The sequence below is a fragment of the Austrofundulus limnaeus genome, unplaced genomic scaffold, assembly GCF_001266775.1.
Source record: "Austrofundulus limnaeus strain Quisiro unplaced genomic scaffold, Austrofundulus_limnaeus-1.0 Scaffold1421, whole genome shotgun sequence".
Taxonomy (NCBI): Eukaryota; Metazoa; Chordata; class Actinopteri; order Cyprinodontiformes; family Rivulidae; genus Austrofundulus; species Austrofundulus limnaeus.
The window spans coordinates 7,637-26,384 of NW_013953823.1; the positions used below are offsets into that span (position 1 = coordinate 7,637).

Sequence of the window (18,748 nt, forward strand, 5' to 3'; positions counted from 1 at the left end):
CAGTGAAATATATTTATGTTTGTGGTTGTAATGTGACAAAATATGGAAAAGTTCAAGGGGTATGAATACTTTTGCAAACCACTGTATAAAACGTTAATAGATAAATGCTTTGATGGGATTGTATAGCTGTTCTAGCGAGTACATGCAGCTGAACAGCGTTAATATTTACTCAGTAAAACTGCCCAACTATGTGTGTTTATTCAAATGAGAATAAAGAATACTACATATGTAGTGACAGGAAGGTGTTATCTGTCCTAGCTGTGTCCTGGAGGCAGTTTCACACTCTCCTGCTGTTAGCTTTGTTATCACTGCTGCAGCAATGTGTGTGTGTGTGTCTGTGTGTGTGCCCTGCAAGTTTGTGTTTCTACGTTGCTGGGGATGTGCACTCTTGGATACCACGTATAAAATAACTACACGTGACACTGTTGGTGCTTGCATGACGATGCTGAACACAAGAGCTTGTTTGGATTTTCAGTTAAACGAAGTCTTCCTCATGCAAACACTTGAGCTAAAAAGGAGGAGAGTGATTTGTGTCATTTTTTCTGAAAGTGATTTTTAGGGCTGGTCAGACAATAGTTCAATGATCATATAAATCATGTCAGACACATGATCAGTATCAGTGGAAAATTTTGTCTAATTCAATGTTTGTAATTTTACTGAACTTTTGTAACTTTACAAGTTTATCAGCATGAATCACCTTTTTACTCTTGGTACTTATTATAGTTAAAAAAACTAATCTATAATTATCAATATTGCTTTATATGAATAGTATATAGTAATACATTTTCAGCCATATCGCCCAGCTTTATGGTGAAAGATGATGTGCATTAACCACACAGGTCATTTGAGGAGAAATAACGATAAGCTGTGATGGATCCTGGCACTGTGCAAAAGTCCCTTTACAGCTTTGTTTTCCTAGCAGCCAAATGTTTTCACAATCTGTTAAAATAAAATAAAAACAAGTCTATTTTCAGTATAGTTCAGACATCTGACAGTGTTATTTTGTCCAATCTTTAACATGACTACAGCTTGCCTGCCTTCCATATTATGACAGCTTATTGCAGGCTGTAGTCYAGGCAAAGAGTATCTGGTACGGAACACTAATTTCCCTAAAATACGGCCATCCCAGCTGATACGGGACAGTTGGCACCCCTACCTCAGCTTCGAAGCAGGTGTTTATCTAATCTGCTCAGATTTAGCCATAAGTACTGCTAGTGTTAGTGCTAACTTTTGAGCTAGCTTTATACTCTCTGGCTTTTTGAGTGGAGTAGCCAAATGGCTGACTGCTGCCAACTAGCAGCCAGAGGCTAAATTACAACACAAAAATGTGATATTAATTGTTGACAGTTTTACTTAGGGCAGTACGATATCAAGAAAACCTGCGATGTGTGAGAACTGTGTTTAATAATGCAATGACGATATGACATATGACAAACAAATACTTCAGTATGCAGTGTTGATGTGTTTCTGCTCTGGGTTCAGAGCAACAAAACAACTAATTCATTACATGACAGTTTTATTTTTAAAAAAGTGCACTAGGCAGCTGCTGTATTAGCAGTGAAACAAGAAAGTGCATGTAGCGCTGTTTATTAACAACTTTAAACTTCGCCCCCCATTAAACATTTTCTGATGCTGAAAAATGCCTCTTATCAGTTTTTTAAAATAAACAATACAAACACAAAAAATAAGTTAAAGAATTGTAAATAAAAGTTAACCAACCTAAATACAACTGTAAATTCTCTCATTGAAGTTGTCCAACATTTTAATGATTTGATGTGAGGTCAATGTGAGCTCAGGTCCATTTTGTTTATCAGATTGATGCTGACAAAACACGTAAACATTTGAACCCACCATTTATTGCAGTTTTTTGCTATATGCCTATTGCACATGTTATTATTGTGATGACGAAATATTTGTGATATTTTGTGCAGCCCTAGTTTTACTGATGATTAATTGCACACAATAAAGTTTTGCCCAACCCTAGCTGTCATGGGTTCAGATGATGTTTTTATGTCTGTCCTCCCCAGACATCTGGAGTCTTGGTGTGATCCTGTTTATGTTGGTCTGTGGCCAGCCACCTTTCCAGGAAGCTAATGACAGTGAGACCCTCACCATGATCATGGACTGTAAATACACTCTACCCGTCCACGTCTCCGGTGCCTGCAAAGAGTAAGTTATACAGCAATTTTATTTGTTTTGTTTTTTTTTCCCTGAAAGATATATATATATATATATAAAATATTAAGGAAAAATATTAAGAATTTTTGGATACACTTGAAGAATAAAACGTAGCTTTGTGATTTTTTTTCTCTTTCACGATCATATGCCCTTGAAAATTTGTAAAGACAAATAATTTGTATAGAACCAATCAGCACCCATGTGTTGACATGCAGCCCTGAAGAAAACTGATATTCTTCTTTTGCTGGGAACCATCAAATGTTAGCAACACGTGACTGCATAAACTATTGTTATTTGATTTGTAGGGTGACACTTTCTTCTGCAGTAAAATGTAATAAAGTATAAAGAGCTGCATTGCTATCTTTGGTTTAAAGCGTTCTAAGAGCAGTCACCTTCATGCTCAGATTTTGTACTGCTCATCTTTAAAACCCTGCTTCCTAACTCAAAAAGTCCTCTGCATGTTTGTGTGCTCTGGTCTGTCTCAGAACTCTTTCTCCTCTTGAACACTCGGCTGCTTTTACAAATCTTTTGCTCTCCACATTGAGGCCCTGTCCTTTCTCTGCCAGCAGAACTGTTGAATTCAGGTGGACAAAGAAATCTATTGCAGGTCAAGTTAGGAAAATCCTGCAGAATTTAGGTCATCAAACTATTAGTCTGTAAGTCTACGGAACAACATGGAACAAAACACATAAAAACAAAAGACAATCAAGATCATCATACATAAAATGATTTACAAAAGTAAAACTAACTGTACAAAGAGTTTTACACACATTTAATCTCTTTAATAGTTTATCTGTAAAAAGATTTTAAAAAGCAGGACATATAATCCCACTTTGCATCATTCCATTCTGTTCAGATCCCTCTTGAAGACATAAATGTAGCTGTTAAGTGGTCATTCATTCAGTTTTACATTCTGCATTAACTGCCTGTATAAAACACAATGACAGATTGTCTGTCTTTAAGAGTGACCGTCCTCACTGTCCCTCTGAATTAAAGCTTCTCTTTCCTCTCGTCTTTTCTGACTCACAAATCTGTTTACATGCATCAGTTAAATCACACTTGAGCTTGTTTTGGTCCTCGATTGAAATGTGGTTTGACTCAGACTGGTGCTTGTTTTAGTGCACACATTCACATTAATGATGAAATCCTTTGGTAACTCTGAGGATTGTTGAGAAAATCCACGCCAAGTTTTCCCCTGCAGCTTCTTCATTTCCTCTGTAACACTTTCTCTGGCTTATGAGTTGGTGGCACCTCTCTCACACCTCCCTCAAAGAATGTGGGATCCTGCAATTTTACACTTCGCGTGTGTTACCTGAAGTGGGAGAAAATACAAGATAAAGCAACTTTCTGCAAATGCAAGCATTTCTTTCTGTCAGAGAGATGAAAGCAAACAAGAAATGATCCAGTTGTTGGATAGATAAGTGGTCATCTTAGAATATAACATATTATGTGCTGTAATGTGCTGTTTTTAATTGTGTTGCTCATATACAGTTGCATACAGGAAAAGCACTACTGATGCTAATGTAACAATATTTAGTGGTTGAAAAATGCAAACACAGGGCTTTGCTGTGCAAACAATATCTAGATGAATGACACAGTAGATGTGAACAGTGGTGTATGTGTTAATTACATGTTGAGAATAAGACAAAGGAGAAAGGCAGCTGCTTCTACATTAAAGTTGTATTTACCTGAAAGCATAAAATAAATGATCCAGTTATCATTAAACTCATGTAAGAGACACCCCGATAAAAATAAGACTAAAAACAGTTTACTGTTATGTCATGTGGATAGTGGAGCCAAGTTGGTTTGATTAAAAATGAAACATTAAAGCAAAATGTTATGCTTTATTTTAACTGAAATACTAACATGTTTTTAGCTTATGTCATTTATAGGTTGTATTTTGATATTTACAGCAAAATATATTTTTTAAAATGTATGGTTTATATAGTAGTTCCTTTACTGGTTTTAAGCATAGACATGTATTCATTTCATTGTGATTGTGTGAACGCTCATCAAACATTCACACTATAGATATCCGTTTCTTTCTTACGTTCGTCGGCACCTCTGATTCTACTATTTTTTTTCTTCTATTTCATCAATTCAAAATGTTCAGCTCCTTCAGGAGATTTCATCTATGACTTTTAATACTTTATACTACTTGATATATTCAGCTTTCTGACATTTTTTTCTAATTGAAAATGAAGCTGTCTTCAGTTTCCTAAAACCTTTCTCTTCTTTACTGTACTTTTTACCTTTTGTTCGAGTTCGGCCTTTTAAAATCCTTTGTATTAATTTCAGCCTCTTCCAGCTTCCTTTGGCTTCTATTTTACTGGTTTTAGGTTTTTCAGCTTTTCTAGCTATCATTCCGACCTTTTCTGCTATTCTTTTCTAATTTTAACTATTTGCGCTTTTTCTGGCTGCTTTCTGATAATTTCTAGCCTGGCCCTTGCCTTCCTACGCAGCTCCGCTCAATTCTAGTTTCCCTTCTCTGCTCCYTCTGGGACTTCTCCCATTGACAAGGATTTCGCTGGCAGATTTTTAGCCGGGCCAATCAGAGAACAGAACATAGATTTTCTGCGCAGTGTCTGCTTGTAGTTTATTTTACCTGGGCCAATCAGAGAACAGAAGGAGGAGCTTTGAATGACGTCGATGTTCTGCGCAGTGTCTGCTAGTTATTTTAGCGTACGGCAGTGGAGGAAGTGAATGAAGCCAGTCTGTGTTAATAAGGCTTCCAAATTAAATTAAATTTGTCTGACAAAGCAGCAGCTCTCATTTACAGTTGTCTCGTTCGGCTCGGTACTTCTCTCCTCTCAGTAGGGTTGTTTACAGCACACACGATTTCCGGTTAGCTTCTTAGCTTAGCCTCCTTCACAGCGACATACATCGCAGCCAACTGATCCAATCATTTTAAACTTCAGCAGAGGCCACGCCTCCTGTAAGAAACGCTTGTCTATTCAGCAAGTCCAGACCCTCGTACGAAGCAAAGTGAAGGACAGGGTCTGGTTTAAACCAGGCTAGATAATTTCAAATCTTTAAATTTATTGTTTTATTTTTATTTTTATTTTTTGTGTGTACAGTGCCCTGAGACAATAGTTGTTGTGACGGTGCTATATAAATAAACTGAGTTGAAATGAATTCAGCTGTTTTCTGTGCTTTTAGCTACTTTTTAGCTAATTTGAGCTTTTTTCAGCTAATTTCAATTTTTGTGATTTCAACCTCTTACTACTTAATTCAAAAAACTCTTTCTGTTTCTTTGTGCTAATTTCAGCTATTTCTATTTTTAAACCTATTTTTATACTAGTTTCAGCTTTTTTAGCTATTCAGCAACAATTTTTCAGGATTAAGTATTCACACTGCTTTTTCACAGGAAATGCAAATACCGTACTTTAGTTTCATTTTTTGTTTTTGTTTAGGGACAACTGTCAAGTATTTACAATAGCGTACAGTAAAACATTTATAGCCAAGGCTAGATGCTCAGATGGGCTTTTAGCAACATACAAATAAAACAGTTAAAAAACATAAAACATTACACTATTAAGACAGTTCATAAAAACAAACTTAAAAACAGATGATAACATCAAAAAGATGGACTAGACTCAGGATCAGGAAGTTGAAGCAGGAGCCATTAAAGCATGTGCACAGAATGTTCACTGTCTGTTTGTGTAAATAAACAAGACTTTGCTTTTAATAAAACCAAAATATACCTCAGAAATGTTTTCAAGTAATTTATCTAATGAACCATTACATTAAAAATAACTTATTAAATACAAGTAATTAAAGAGGTCTAAAACTGGATTCAAAAGGGCTGCCACAGATAATTAATTTTTTTCRAGCACATAATGGCTCTGAGTCAGTTTTACAGATAGTGAACTAAAGTTTGATGTGGTAGTAGCTGAGAGTCATTCAATACACACTTCACGGAGTAACAGATCACACATAAGATGAACCTTTACAAGGTTTGAACTGAACAGCTGCAGCTTGGTCATCATGTGGTGAGTTTACCTAAAAGTGGCATGAAAAATGATGGGTGAAATTTTTTTTTAGGATTGCTAAGCCTTTGTTTGTGAATGTTACTGTGTGCACACACAGATCTAAAATACAGGTGCTGGTCATAAAATAAGAATATCATGAAAAAGTAGATTTATTTCAGTAATTCCATTTAAAAAGTGAAACTTGTATATTATATTCATACATTACATACAAACTCATATATTTCAAATGTTTATTTCGTTTAATTTTGATGATTACAAATGACAACAAATGAAAATCTCAAATTCAGCATATCAGAAAATTAGAATCTTGTGAAAAGGTTCAAAATGGATGGCACCTGGTACCACACTCTAATCAGCTAATTAACTCAAACCACCTGCAAAGGCCTTTAAATGGTCTTTCAGTCTAGTTCTATAGGCTACACAATCATGGGGAAGACTGCTGACTTGACAGTTGTCCAAAAGACGACCATCGACACCTTGCACAAGGAGGGCAAGACACAAAAGGTCATCGCTAAAGAGGCTGGCTGTTCACAGAGCTCTGTGTCCAAGCACATTAATAGAGAGGCGAAGGGAAGGAAAAGATGTGGTCGAAAAAAATGTACAAGCAAGAGAGATAACTGCACCCTGGAGAGGATTGTGAAACAAAACCCATTCAAAAATGTGGGGGAGATTCACAAAGAGTGGACTGCAGCTGGAGTGAGTGCTTCAAGAACCACCACACACAGACGTATGAAAGACATGGGTTTCTGCTGTCGCATTCCTTGTGTCAAGCCACTCTTGAACCACAGACAGCGTCAGAAGCGTCTTGCCTGGGCTACAGAGAAACAGGACTGGACTGCTGGTGAGTGGTCCAAAGTCYTGTTCTCTGATGAAAGTAAATTTTGCATTTCCTTTGGAAATCAAGGTCCCAGAGTCTGGAGGAAAATAAGAGAGGCACTTCATCCATGTTGCTTGAAGTCCAGTGTAAAGTTTCCACAGTCAGTGATGGTTTGAGGTGCCATGTCATCTGCTGGTGTTGGTCCATTGTGTTTTCTGAGGTCCAGGGTCAACYCAGCCACATACCAGGAAATTTTAGAGCACTTCATGCTTCCTGCTGCTGACCAACTTTTTGGAGATGCAGATTTCATTTTCCAACAGGACTTGGCACCTGCACACAGTGCCAAAGCTACCAGTACCTGGTTGAAGGACCATGGTATCCCTGTTCTTAATTGGCCAGCAAACTCTCCTGACCTTAACCCCATAGAAAATCTATGAGGTATTGTGAAGAAGAAGATGCAATACACCAGACCCAACAATTCAGAAGAGCTAAAAGCCACTATTAGAGCAACCTGGGCTATCATAACACCTGAGCAGTGCCACAGACTGATCGACTCCATGCCACGCCGCATTGCTGCAGTAATACAGGCCAAAGGAGCCCCAACTAAATACTGAGTGCTGTACATGCTCATACTTTTCATGTTCATACTTTTCAGTTGGCCAACATTTCTAAAAATCCTTTGTTTTTATTGGTCTTCAGTAATATTCTAATTTTCTGAAATGCTGAATTTGAGATTTTCATTTGTTGTCATTTGTAATCATCAAAATTAAACGAAATAAACATTTGAAATATATGAGTTTGTATGTAATGTATGAATATAAAATACAAGTTTCACTTTTTAAATGGAATTACTGAAATAAATCTACTTTTTCATGATATTCTAATTTTATGACCAGCACCTGTATATGATACTAATATTATGTAAGTCAACATAGTTTTTCTTTTTAAAGCTTTAACTAAAACATGTTTATAATTTTTCTGTTGTCATTTCTTTTTTTATTTTGTTGCTTCCTTTGTTGATATCTGGCACTTCCTGTTACTAAAAATGAGTTGCGTATTAATACATGTGGGTTTTCTTTAGTAATAATGCTGGCTGTATCACTGGATCCCATATTCCAACTAATCCAGTAAAACTTTAATCTCAGCTTTCTGCTGTGTRGTTTAAGTGGATTTAAAAGTGCTGGTCAACCAGCTGCAGTTTGCCTTTCTCAGCTCTGATGAACCAAATATTTCTCACTGAAAAACCTCCTTTATGCAGTGTGTACCAGCAGATTAATCGTGTTTAAACATTTAACATCTTTACTGTATGTTCAGTTTGTGCAAATGTTCAGAGATGTACAACCTTTTAAACAGTGCTTGATTTTAGGGCCTTTAAAGGGAGATTCTGACTTCTCCAAACAAAGGAACTATATGAGAGTGACATACGTCAGGTCTTATTTCTGTGTTGAGCCGAGGTCTAAAGTCACGCCACTCACTCTTCCTCTTCTGACACCTGGTCCTGATAGTTCTGTTCCCTCAGGCGGGTGGAGCAGCTGGAGAACTTGTAGCACCTGGGCAGCCGGGACCACCAGCAACAATATTTRACCAGCGTGCATACAGGGTCTCAAATATCTATCAGCATGAATTTCTGATCTCTGAGTTAGTCTGTTTAATCTGCTTTTAAGCTGAACATATCCTCTTTTACACCACGTCAAGTACTCAGTGTTCTTTATGAATATGATCTCATACAGTTTTTCTCTGCTTTAAAGCAATTTGAGTGTTTGAAGTCGCTATCAACTCAAAAGCTCTGGAGAAAAAATGACATCTTGTCACCCTTTGAGTGCTTAAGACTTTTTCAGTGAGTAACTCAAATTTAAATAAAAAAAAAACATCACCCCTCCAACCTCCTCATCTGAACTATTATATCTTTAAACCCTGCTGCATTCATTGTACTTTGAAGAGAAGTTCATATTATCAAAGTTAAAACATACAAATACTGTATGTACATGTCAGTGAAGCTCAGGGTGCAAGGAGCTGAAATATGAAAAAACAAATACTGGTGTTTGTTTAAATGTTTACATATATAAAATCACAGATATTGGTTTACTTTATGTTTATTTTCCTCCTACTCTTTCCTCTTCTGCTTGCTTTTTAAGCCTGATAGACCGGATGCTTCAGAGYGACCCCAAGCGCCGAGCTTCTTTGGAAGAGATTGAGAGCCACAGTTGGCTTCAGGGGGTCGATCCATCACCTGCCACCAAGTACAGCACCCCTCTGGTGTCCCACAAACACCTGTCCGAGGAGGAGCACAACAGCATCATCCAGCGCATGGTGCTCGGGGACATTGCTGACCGAGAGGCTATAATTGAGTAAGTTTGACTCAAGCYTACAAATCCTRTACAGATAATAGAAATCAAGCTGCACAGTGTGGGTTTGGATTTAATCCACGGTCATAACATGAAAATACCCTGTCTGGTTCACTCTCCACTCTAATGATTGACCAGCTTTTTGACCAGAGTTTTATGATGTGAACAGTTTTTCAGTCGGCCCTGATTTTATCTGGTTTTTTTTGGTCTTCCTATGCTTTGCATTTACAAGATTTTATTTACACTGTTTCACTACAACTGTGTGAAATTATCATAWTGGGGCTGTGAAAAGCTGTCTCACGGTTTCTGGTGAGCAATAATGGAGAAAAATAATGCTTACTGCACAAAAATAGTAAACCTCATCAAATACAAATGGACTGTTCAGAGCTTGCTTTTATATCCATCATAGTTAATCCAGTTTCAAGTGGTCAGCAAAGTTCTTTGTATTGRTTAAGTTTTTCATTTTTCACTCTGGAGCAGCGTTTCAGCTTTTATTTGCCCCTGTTTACGTCTGGATCAAATAGCAAACAGACCTTATTTTAGCATAAGCAAAAGTACCTTAACAGATAGACTTGAGTTTTATTCACTTTACAACTAGATATTAAAATAGAATAAATTAATAACCTCATAAATCAGACAAAATGTTTCTGTAGACTGCAGGATGTCTTTTAACTTTTCCATCACTTTGGTAAAAGTTAATTTTTGTCGCATCAGTCCATAAAACTTTGTCCCAGATYCTTTGAGCCTCATCTCTGTACTTTTTGGCAAACTCCAGTCTGATCTTCCTGTTGTCTAAGAAGGCTTATATTTTAGGTGCAGTCACTGCCCTGCTGTTGGTGAAGTCTTACCTTAGTGCTGATATCACTAACAGCTGTTTTAGGCTTTGCCTTCAAATCTCTGTGTTTTWGTTGACGAGGTTTTTATTTTTATTTACGGACATCAGATTGTTGAATTGACTATMGTCAATGTTTGGGTCTGGTTTTTGTGTTGGTGTTTTACATATAGTGTGTGCAAATAAATTATTTTTGCATTTTACTATAAATGCCAGCATTTACCAGATTATATTATTTTGTACTGAAAAAGACTTTAGCATCGGGCCGGCAATAGGCAGACCATTACATCACTGAAGTTGATATAAGATCCAAAATAAGAAAATTTTAAATTAGGATAGAAAAAATTCTAAAAGTAATGGTGCTGATCATTATAAACCCAAACATGACTTTAGAACAACAAAAAAGTAGAATTTGATGAATAAGTAATGATGAAAAGTGACTTTAAAATGATTTTTAACTTCCTTTTTTTACCCATGCTTTGAAGAATGTTAGAAGCAGAGCTTAAAGTCTATAATCCTGCTGGCTGCCCAGCGAGTCAGTGAGACATGTTACAGTCGGGTCACTGAGGTCAGCCTTCATAAGCTGTATTTGAAAGCAGAATTTAAAAGAACACGGTCAGTTATTGTGAGTTTGTTTTTGCTTTTTTTTCTTTGCGGGATAACCATGTAACACAGTCTGAAGATAAAAGTTCCCTAATAAATCACATTCATCTTGTTGCTGGGAAAGTTTGTTCCTCTTTGTATCCACAGTGTGACGAGCCACAGTCGTCATGTTTGATACTGTTTGTGCCAACGCTGTCACCGTGGAATGCAGTTTTGGACATTTSTTCAACTAAATATTGTGCTTGCAGAAAGGAAAGCTAAAACTAGTAAAACAACCTGCTTCCTTTGCTATTTTTATTGCTAGCAGATCTTTGTTGAGATTGCTGTTCTATCGAAGTACATTTTTGTAAGTGTAGGAATTGTGATTTCATTACTGTAAATAGCAGCCATTTTTTTAAAAGGCCAAACATTTTATAGCATATTTTGACCGTCACCAGAGTAGACATGAACAACCTCTGTGTTTGAAGCTCAGATCTGTCAGCTTGGTCAGAATTTCCACACAGTTCCCTCCTCAGATGTTTTCCAGCATACTTTCCATTTGCACACAGACCATAATGTTGTATGTGTTGTTGCAGGGCCCTGGAGACCAACAAATACAACCACATAACAGCCACGTACTACTTGTTAGCTGAGAGGATCCTGAGGGAGAAGCAGGAGAAGGAGGTCCAGACCCGCTCGTCCAGCCCCAGCAACATCAAGGCTCACTTCAGGTAAACSTCACCTTTTCATTTGAAAACACGGCTGCAGCAGTAAACAGTCTCCCATGCATGTGCAGATATCAGGAGTGTTTAGTAACAACATATCAGAGGAAGTAATTGAGCTGTCTCTCTCCTTACAGAGAGCCCAGTCATGGGTATTATTTAAGACTGGGTTAGATCTCTAAAGGTTTCATTTCCATTTCTGGTGTAACTAAGCCTCCCCCTGACAGGCTCAGGGGGGCTGCAAAAGAGAGAATCGTCTGAACTATAAAAAGAGTTATTGCAGTGTTTTGTATCWGTCTAATCATAATTATTCTGATAATCTCTGTGTTATTCTTGGTTCTCGTTGACATTAACGACGAAAGTCTGTTTCCAGTCAGTAATCTCACATTAATAAACTAAGAAGACATCTTAGTTTATATCACTTAGATGTCCAAGTATTTTATCTTGGCCTCCCTGCCAACATTGTTCCCTGGTTATAAAAGGAAGAACAGCTGAGGAAAGGAACAAATAAGGAAGAGCGAAGGCCCAGCAGGACGGCAGCTCCTCGAACACTGGCACAGTTCCCTACATTGTACTCTTTACTCTTTAAAAGACTCTTTAAATAGAAAAGATTTTGGATTTGTTTAAGAACTTGTGTTCTCAACAGACTGACGTACGGTGCCCTGGGAAAGTATTTACACTCCTTTRTCATTTTCCCACGTTACAATTTCAAACTATTCTACCACAATGTTAGGTGATACATAGGTGATCAAACAGCATCATGAAGACCAAGGAACACACCTGAAAGCATACTGCTTCCTCTTCTGTAGAGCTCAAAGTGAGAACTGCTCATTGAAACTTCAACTCTGCTGTAGTTTCAGGTTTTATAAACTGGATTTCATTTACAGATGACTTCTTTACACAATATGTGGCAAGTGCTAGTGAAATACCCGAGTTAAGTGACAGAAAAGTGTTTTTAATGAGGGGTTTTATTGCATTCAGATTATCAAACTGGAGAGGATTACTGAGAATCAGTAAACTGGGTGAACCTGATCCTCCTCCTCAGCCAGTACTACAAGGAATCTGAGCCTTAAAATATCTACAAGGAGTTCAAACTGTGTGTTTTGTGCCACACACATCCTGGTTTTCCTAAACAATCACACACTAGTGAGTATTTCAGGTTTATTGTCCTTAACTTCCCTGTTCAGGACACTTTGACATGTGGAGAGGCAGGACTGAAGCTGCTGGTTATAAACCTGATATAAATAGTGCTGACTCCAGGTGAATTCATACCTTTGCAGCTTTCTTTTGTTTTTACCTCGTCCTACTTCYTACACTCTTTTTCCTGCTTCTTTACCTCGTCTCTGCTTCACCTCAGCAGCCACCTCATGATTTAATCTACTAGAATACACTTCTGAAATAAAAAAAACTGATGTTTTCTATTTAATCTGGATCTCATGTCAGAGAAGAAAAACAATTAAAATCCAGTTCTTTTTAAAACAAGCAGTTAAGTTAAGCTCCTGAAATAATTCAGTTCAGTTTATTTATATAGGGCTAAGTCAAAACAAACGTCATCTCAGGGCACTGTACACAAAAACTAATATATCTCAAGAAGCCAGCAGATCGTGTTGAATCATCAGTTTATCACAGTTTCCTGTCCTGAGCAGCACATTGGTGACAGTGGAGAGGAAATACTCCCCTTTAACAGGAAGAAACCTCCAGCAGAACCAGAACCAGYCTCAGGACAGGCGGCCATCTGCCTTGACTGACTGGGTTTGAGAGGACAGGAAAGAAACACAAACACAGGACTGGTCCAGGTGTATTTTCCTCTAGAAGAGACAAAGAAAACATGTTATTGATAGAAGTAATTATTACAAACATGTAGAGGAGAGAGACTAAAGACAGCAGCAGAGTGCTCAGTTTGTCTTCCAGCAGTCTAAGTCTATAGCAGCAGAAATGAGGACACTCAGGAAACCTGTCTAACTATAGGATTTATCAACAAGGAAAGTCTTCAGTCTAGTCTTAAAATTAGACAGATTGTCAGCCTCACAGACAGAAACCGGAAGTTGGTTCAATGAGAAAATAATGTGATTGTTTGTACAGTTGTCTGAAAACACAAGCAGACTAGGTTGTGTTTTCTCTGTATTTCATAGGAGCTGCAGCCGGATCAGGTCATGTACACTTGTGTTGGTTACACACAATCCTTCCATCATACATGGTTCACTGTACTGGAATTTTTGCAGCAGGCTAGCATAGCAACTCATATTTTTAAACTCTAAATCTTTTGGGCAAAACTTGGGTTTGCTTATATAAATTTTGTAAACTTTCATAATCTTCGTAAGCAGCATGAGGGTGACTGCAATTATTTTGTGAAGCCAGAGGAAGACACATACAGAATAAATTTCTCMGGCGTGGTCACCTTTCATTTAAAATGGTTTACAAACAATATTATTGTTCATCGCGACAATTTATCGTCCACCAAATTTGTTATTGTTACAGGTCTAGTTCACTCAGAATGTCATTTACAGGAACACATTAGTTACTGGTCATGCTTTAACTCTGTAAAATAAACCACGTTGTTGGAAAAAATCTGCCTTTTATGAACTTGTAAATCTTGTTGTGCACTTAAGAGTTCATACAAAACAAATTTCAAATATTGGGGAAAAAATCCTAAGTTTTGTCCAGAGCTGACTTGTCTCTGTCCTGCCCCCTACAGGCAGTCTTGGCCCACCAGAATGGACATGCACCAGGATATAGAGGACACTTTGGCGTCTTCGTCCATCTCACATGGCGGAGGCCCACAGTCTCCCGCTCGCAGCGCTGAGAATCTGCTCAACGGACATCGCTCCAAAGCCTTGCTGGAACTGAGRCAACGGGAGGGGAGTTCAGTGGTGGACTCCGTGGGACCCTCAGCTCAGGTTTTTATCTTGTTTAGAAGCAGACATGGTCACATCTAATTGTACTGGAGTTACATAGACCAGATCACTTTCAGCTACTGAAAGAACCTCCCACCACAGTGTTAGTCWTTAAAGACAACTTTTGATAATTTACCTCTTTCAAAATAAAAGCATTCATTTGATCGTGTTGGTACTTTTATAAATATCGTTTGAAGTTAGTAGAACAACAACTAGTAAATACTTTCTCTACCATATTTTATACATAGTCAGATTTTGTATTCTTTATTTAAATACTGTTAAATGTTATTTTATGTCTTTTTGATGATCTTAGTTTGAAGTTTCACAGCTAAAGATGCTACACGCTACACACGGTGCCTGACACGTCCAGCACTGCTTTCAGGAGGGGAAAGATTTTTTTTTAATTTGGGATAAATAAAAGTTTTACTCTTGTGAATTTTTTTGTGGACTTAAAATTAGCAGAAGCTAACGATTTTCCAAAGTTACCAAAAAGTTAGCAAAAACTCTTTGTCTAAATGAGAAGCTAGTTTTGCTGTTAGCAGTTTAGTGGAACTGTGCCCACCACTGGTGGAAATAGGTTTGTGGGAAGAAACTGAAAATTCGGGGAAACCAGTTTGTGCACGGGGAGAACATGCTAACTCATCACAAAYACTGGGAGACGAACCACTGCTCCACTGCCTTAGACTTTTAAAATCCTGAAGCTAACGTGGCTAAGCTACAAGTTTTAGAGCAAATGTTAAAGAGAGTAGACGAGTTTCCACAGGAAACAGTGATGAGGCAGGAAGGATTTACAGCTGGGACTTTGAGTTGGCTGATCCTTATTTTAACGACAGATCAGTGTCGGAGACAAACCCTGGATTGTTTAGCTGATCACTACAAACTGAGCGCTGAAACAACCCAGATGTGAACCTGAGGAGGCGTGAAGCGAGCTGATTGGTCCCGTAGCTTCCTGTTCCTGTGCTCACGGCTCAGCTTTGTGTTCATGTTGTGTGACTGTAACACACGTGGCTCCTCTGTTCTGTGTGTCATCACAGGGAGCGTGTGCCGCTGCCTCCGGACCTGTTCCTGCMTCTGGGTCTGGGACCATCAGAGCCCCCGTCCCCTCCACGACCGCTGCAGCCAAGCAGAGGATCTGCCTGTTCAGGTCTGACCCGCCTGCTTCATGATGAGGACACATCTAGATTCTCAGATCTGATGATTTGACACTTTTCCCCTCAAATGTTAGAAATCAAACTGATGATGAACGGATCTAATTTTTTATTTAAAGTTTTCTGACAGCAGGAGCAGATGAGCTGAGTTGTTTCCTGAATGTTCCACCTTCTGGACTGAACTGTTTTATTCTGATTATCAGGGTGGAGGAGGATGAAGAGGAGGAGGAGGAGCAGGACCCGTCTCCCCTTCCGACCCACGTGATCCTGCGACGGAAGCCCCCCTCCATCACCAACCGCCTGACGTCCAGGAAGAGCGCCCCTGTGCTGAACCAGATCTTCGAGGAGGAGGGGGAGTCTGACGACGACTTRGACATGGACGAGGGGCTGCCCCCCAAACTCAGCCGCCTCAAGATGAACATGGCCGGGAGCGCAGGCGGTCTGAGCTCGGGGGCCGCCTCACCGGGACCCTCGCAGAAGCGCTACCACCGGCGCAAGAGCCAAGGGAGGGGGTCGTCGTGCTCCAGCTCCGAGACGAGTGACGACGACTCGGAGAGCCACCGCAGGCGGCTGGACAAAGACTCGGGCTTTAACTACAGCTGGAACAGGAGGGACAGCAGTGAGGGGCCGCCTGGCAGCGAGGGGGGCAACGGAGGGGGCAGCAGCTCAGGGCAGGGCAAGCCCTCCTCTGAGGGAGGGGGCTCCTCCGGCCCAGACAGGGGCAGCTCTCCTGGCGCGGGTGGGAGCGGGGGGAGAGAAGGCGGCGGGGGTGGGGGAGGGGGCAACCAAGGACAAGACAGCCCCTCCAGCTGCTGCCACAACAGCAGCAACACCAAGCCCACCCTCGGCGCCGTGACCCGCCTGTCCCGCACGCCGAGCCGGGGCAGCGAGCTGGTGGAGGGTCTGCAGCTGATGAGCCTGTGCCTCAGCTCGCAGCTGCAGCAGCACCGCGGCGGGCGGGGGGCGCGGGGAGGGGGCAAGTTCCTCATAGACCCCCGCAGCGTGAAGATCCAGGAGAAGTCCACCTGGAGGATGTGCATCAGCTCCAGTGGGAGTCTGGACTCCATCACCCTCCCCACCGCCACTGGCCTTCCTCGCGCCCACCACCACAGACCCGTGCCCCCCGGCCTGAAGGCAGGCTCCGCCCACCGGGACCTTCACAGGAACCTGAGCCCTCTGAAGAACGGCGTGCTGCAACTACCTCTGTGTGAGAAGACCATCTCTGTGAACATCCAGGGGGCTTCCAGAGACGCTCTGCTCTGTACCTCAGCTCCAGCCAGCTGCTGCCAGGTCGTCTGAACCCCCCACCACACACACACACACACACACACACACACACACACACACACACACACACTGTTCTCGGACCGTTGGTTTGAAACTCTTCATTTTGTGTGCCTGCTGCTGTGTCCCGCCCTCTGCTTGTTGTTTTATCATCTGTTAGTTTTTTATCTTATTTATGTTTCTCTGCAGCACTTTGAAGCTAAAATCCAGAGTTTAGTTCTGAATCAGATCCTGAAAGATTTGGTTTGTTCCCAAAGTCTTTAGAGTTGAGTACTTTTAATGTTACAAGGTTAACGCCCCAATCAGAAGATTATTATTATTAATATTGTTATTATTATTATTATTATTATTATTGTTGGAACTGAAAACAAATCATCTGCAGTTTATATTGAGTCAAACCAAAAGTAATAGTTTTACATTATTATGGAAGATTTGTTTGTAAAATAAAACCAGGTTTATGGAGAAACTGATTGTTCTTAAAGGAGAACACTTCTCTGCTGAATCCTCTGTTACAGAAAATCTTTTTGACTTGTTTGACAGAGGCAGAACTTTCTGCCGAGTCGGCGTTAAATGTATTTTTAGCTCGTTACTGTACACCTGAGTAAAAAGACAGCCGTACATCTTTCATTTCTCTGTGTCCTCGTCGGATCGTATTAATGTTTCCTCAGGTGGTAAATTAGACTCATTGTACAGATGAGGGTTTTAAACGAAGTGTCAGGTTTCACTGCAGCTCTGGTTCTTCTGGTTCCAGACTTCYTGGTGTCCTCACTGAGCTGCGACTGTTGGGAGACTTGTTGGGACAAACTTTGATTCGGCTCGTCACAGATTTTACTTACAAAGTTTGAATCTGAGGGGACGGATGCTACGAGAAACAAATAATTTGATGATGTTTGCCTTATGTCATTATAACAAATAAATCTTCATGGTTCATTCAAATACCCCCCCCCCCCCAATAAATAAATAAACTTTAAAAAGTTGCACTTTTAAAAAGATTCCCTGAAATCCACAGTAGAGCTCAGTGTTTCCAAAACAAACACGTGGTTTTATTCTGAAAACAGCTTCAAATGTGGCCAAACTTTCATTTAGCAGCTAAYTATCGTAGCTGAAGTCCTGTTTAGAGCGACAACCTTTAATCCAGTTTTCACACTGAAACAACTGTTTGTATATTTTCACAGAACAAATCCTTCCAGTTAGAATTTATTTGATCACCTTCTCCCCCCCAAGTCTCGTTCTCTGGAACAGATTCTGTTCTGTCCGAGGTTCAGGAGGAGCAACAGGTCCTCCTGCAGGGTTCCTCCTCCTGTTTCCATCAGTCTGTTGTTTGCGGTCCTACTGTTTGGAGTTTTCTTTTAAAGCTGTTGTTTTTTTATTGAAGCTGCACTCTTTTAGCTTTAAACTGACAGAACCTGCACCGCGGAGCAGGATTATCCTTTCTGCTTCAGTTTGGGGGATTTTCAGAGCAGATTATGTTTCTGGATTAGAGGTCATACATGTCAGCTCACTGCCTCCCAATCAGTCAGTGTCCATAATTAATAATAAATAAATAAACAAATAAATAAATAAAACCAGCGGTGCTATTTGACATTTAGACACTTCTTCATGATAAAAACCTTAGCAGAACTGAATTTCTGTTGCAGAAAATAGAAGAACTCAAGAACTACATCTTTAATGAAAAACCTTTGACAATAAAAAATTTCCTGTTTTACACAGTTAAAATTTTAATTCAAATTAGGGCTGCCACGATTAATCGATTAATCAATGACTAATTTAATAATCGATTAATCATTTTCTCTTTTTTTTTGTTCTTTGTTTTTCTCTCCAAACTGCTTTGACACCTTCCACTGCCACATCTGCCTTTCTGTCCTTGACACACATGCACAGTAGTGGTAACTGGGGTAGGCCGGTGTGGACGTCACAAGACATTATACAGACAGGCTCTGGAATCATGGCTACC

The 18,748-nt window shown here is 39.8% G+C and overlaps 1 protein-coding gene across 2 annotated transcripts in view; it reads left to right on the plus strand.

Annotated features, from left to right (window-relative positions):
- The window catches only part of snrka (SNF related kinase a), a 24,443-nt gene extending 6,991 nt beyond the window's left edge, over window positions 1-17,452 (plus strand). For both annotated transcript variants that reach the window (XM_014032332.1, XM_014032334.1), the window contains exons 3-8: window positions 2,028-2,169; window positions 9,123-9,335; window positions 11,343-11,477; window positions 14,164-14,365; window positions 15,397-15,506; window positions 15,714-17,452. In XM_014032332.1, the coding sequence (XP_013887786.1) occupies window positions 2,028-2,169; window positions 9,123-9,335; window positions 11,343-11,477; window positions 14,164-14,365; window positions 15,397-15,506; window positions 15,714-16,809 (1,898 nt within the window). In that variant the 3' untranslated portion in view covers window positions 16,810-17,452. The remainder of the gene's footprint in view (window positions 1-2,027; window positions 2,170-9,122; window positions 9,336-11,342; window positions 11,478-14,163; window positions 14,366-15,396; window positions 15,507-15,713) is intronic.
- The last annotated feature ends 1,296 nt before the right edge of the window (window positions 17,453-18,748 follow it).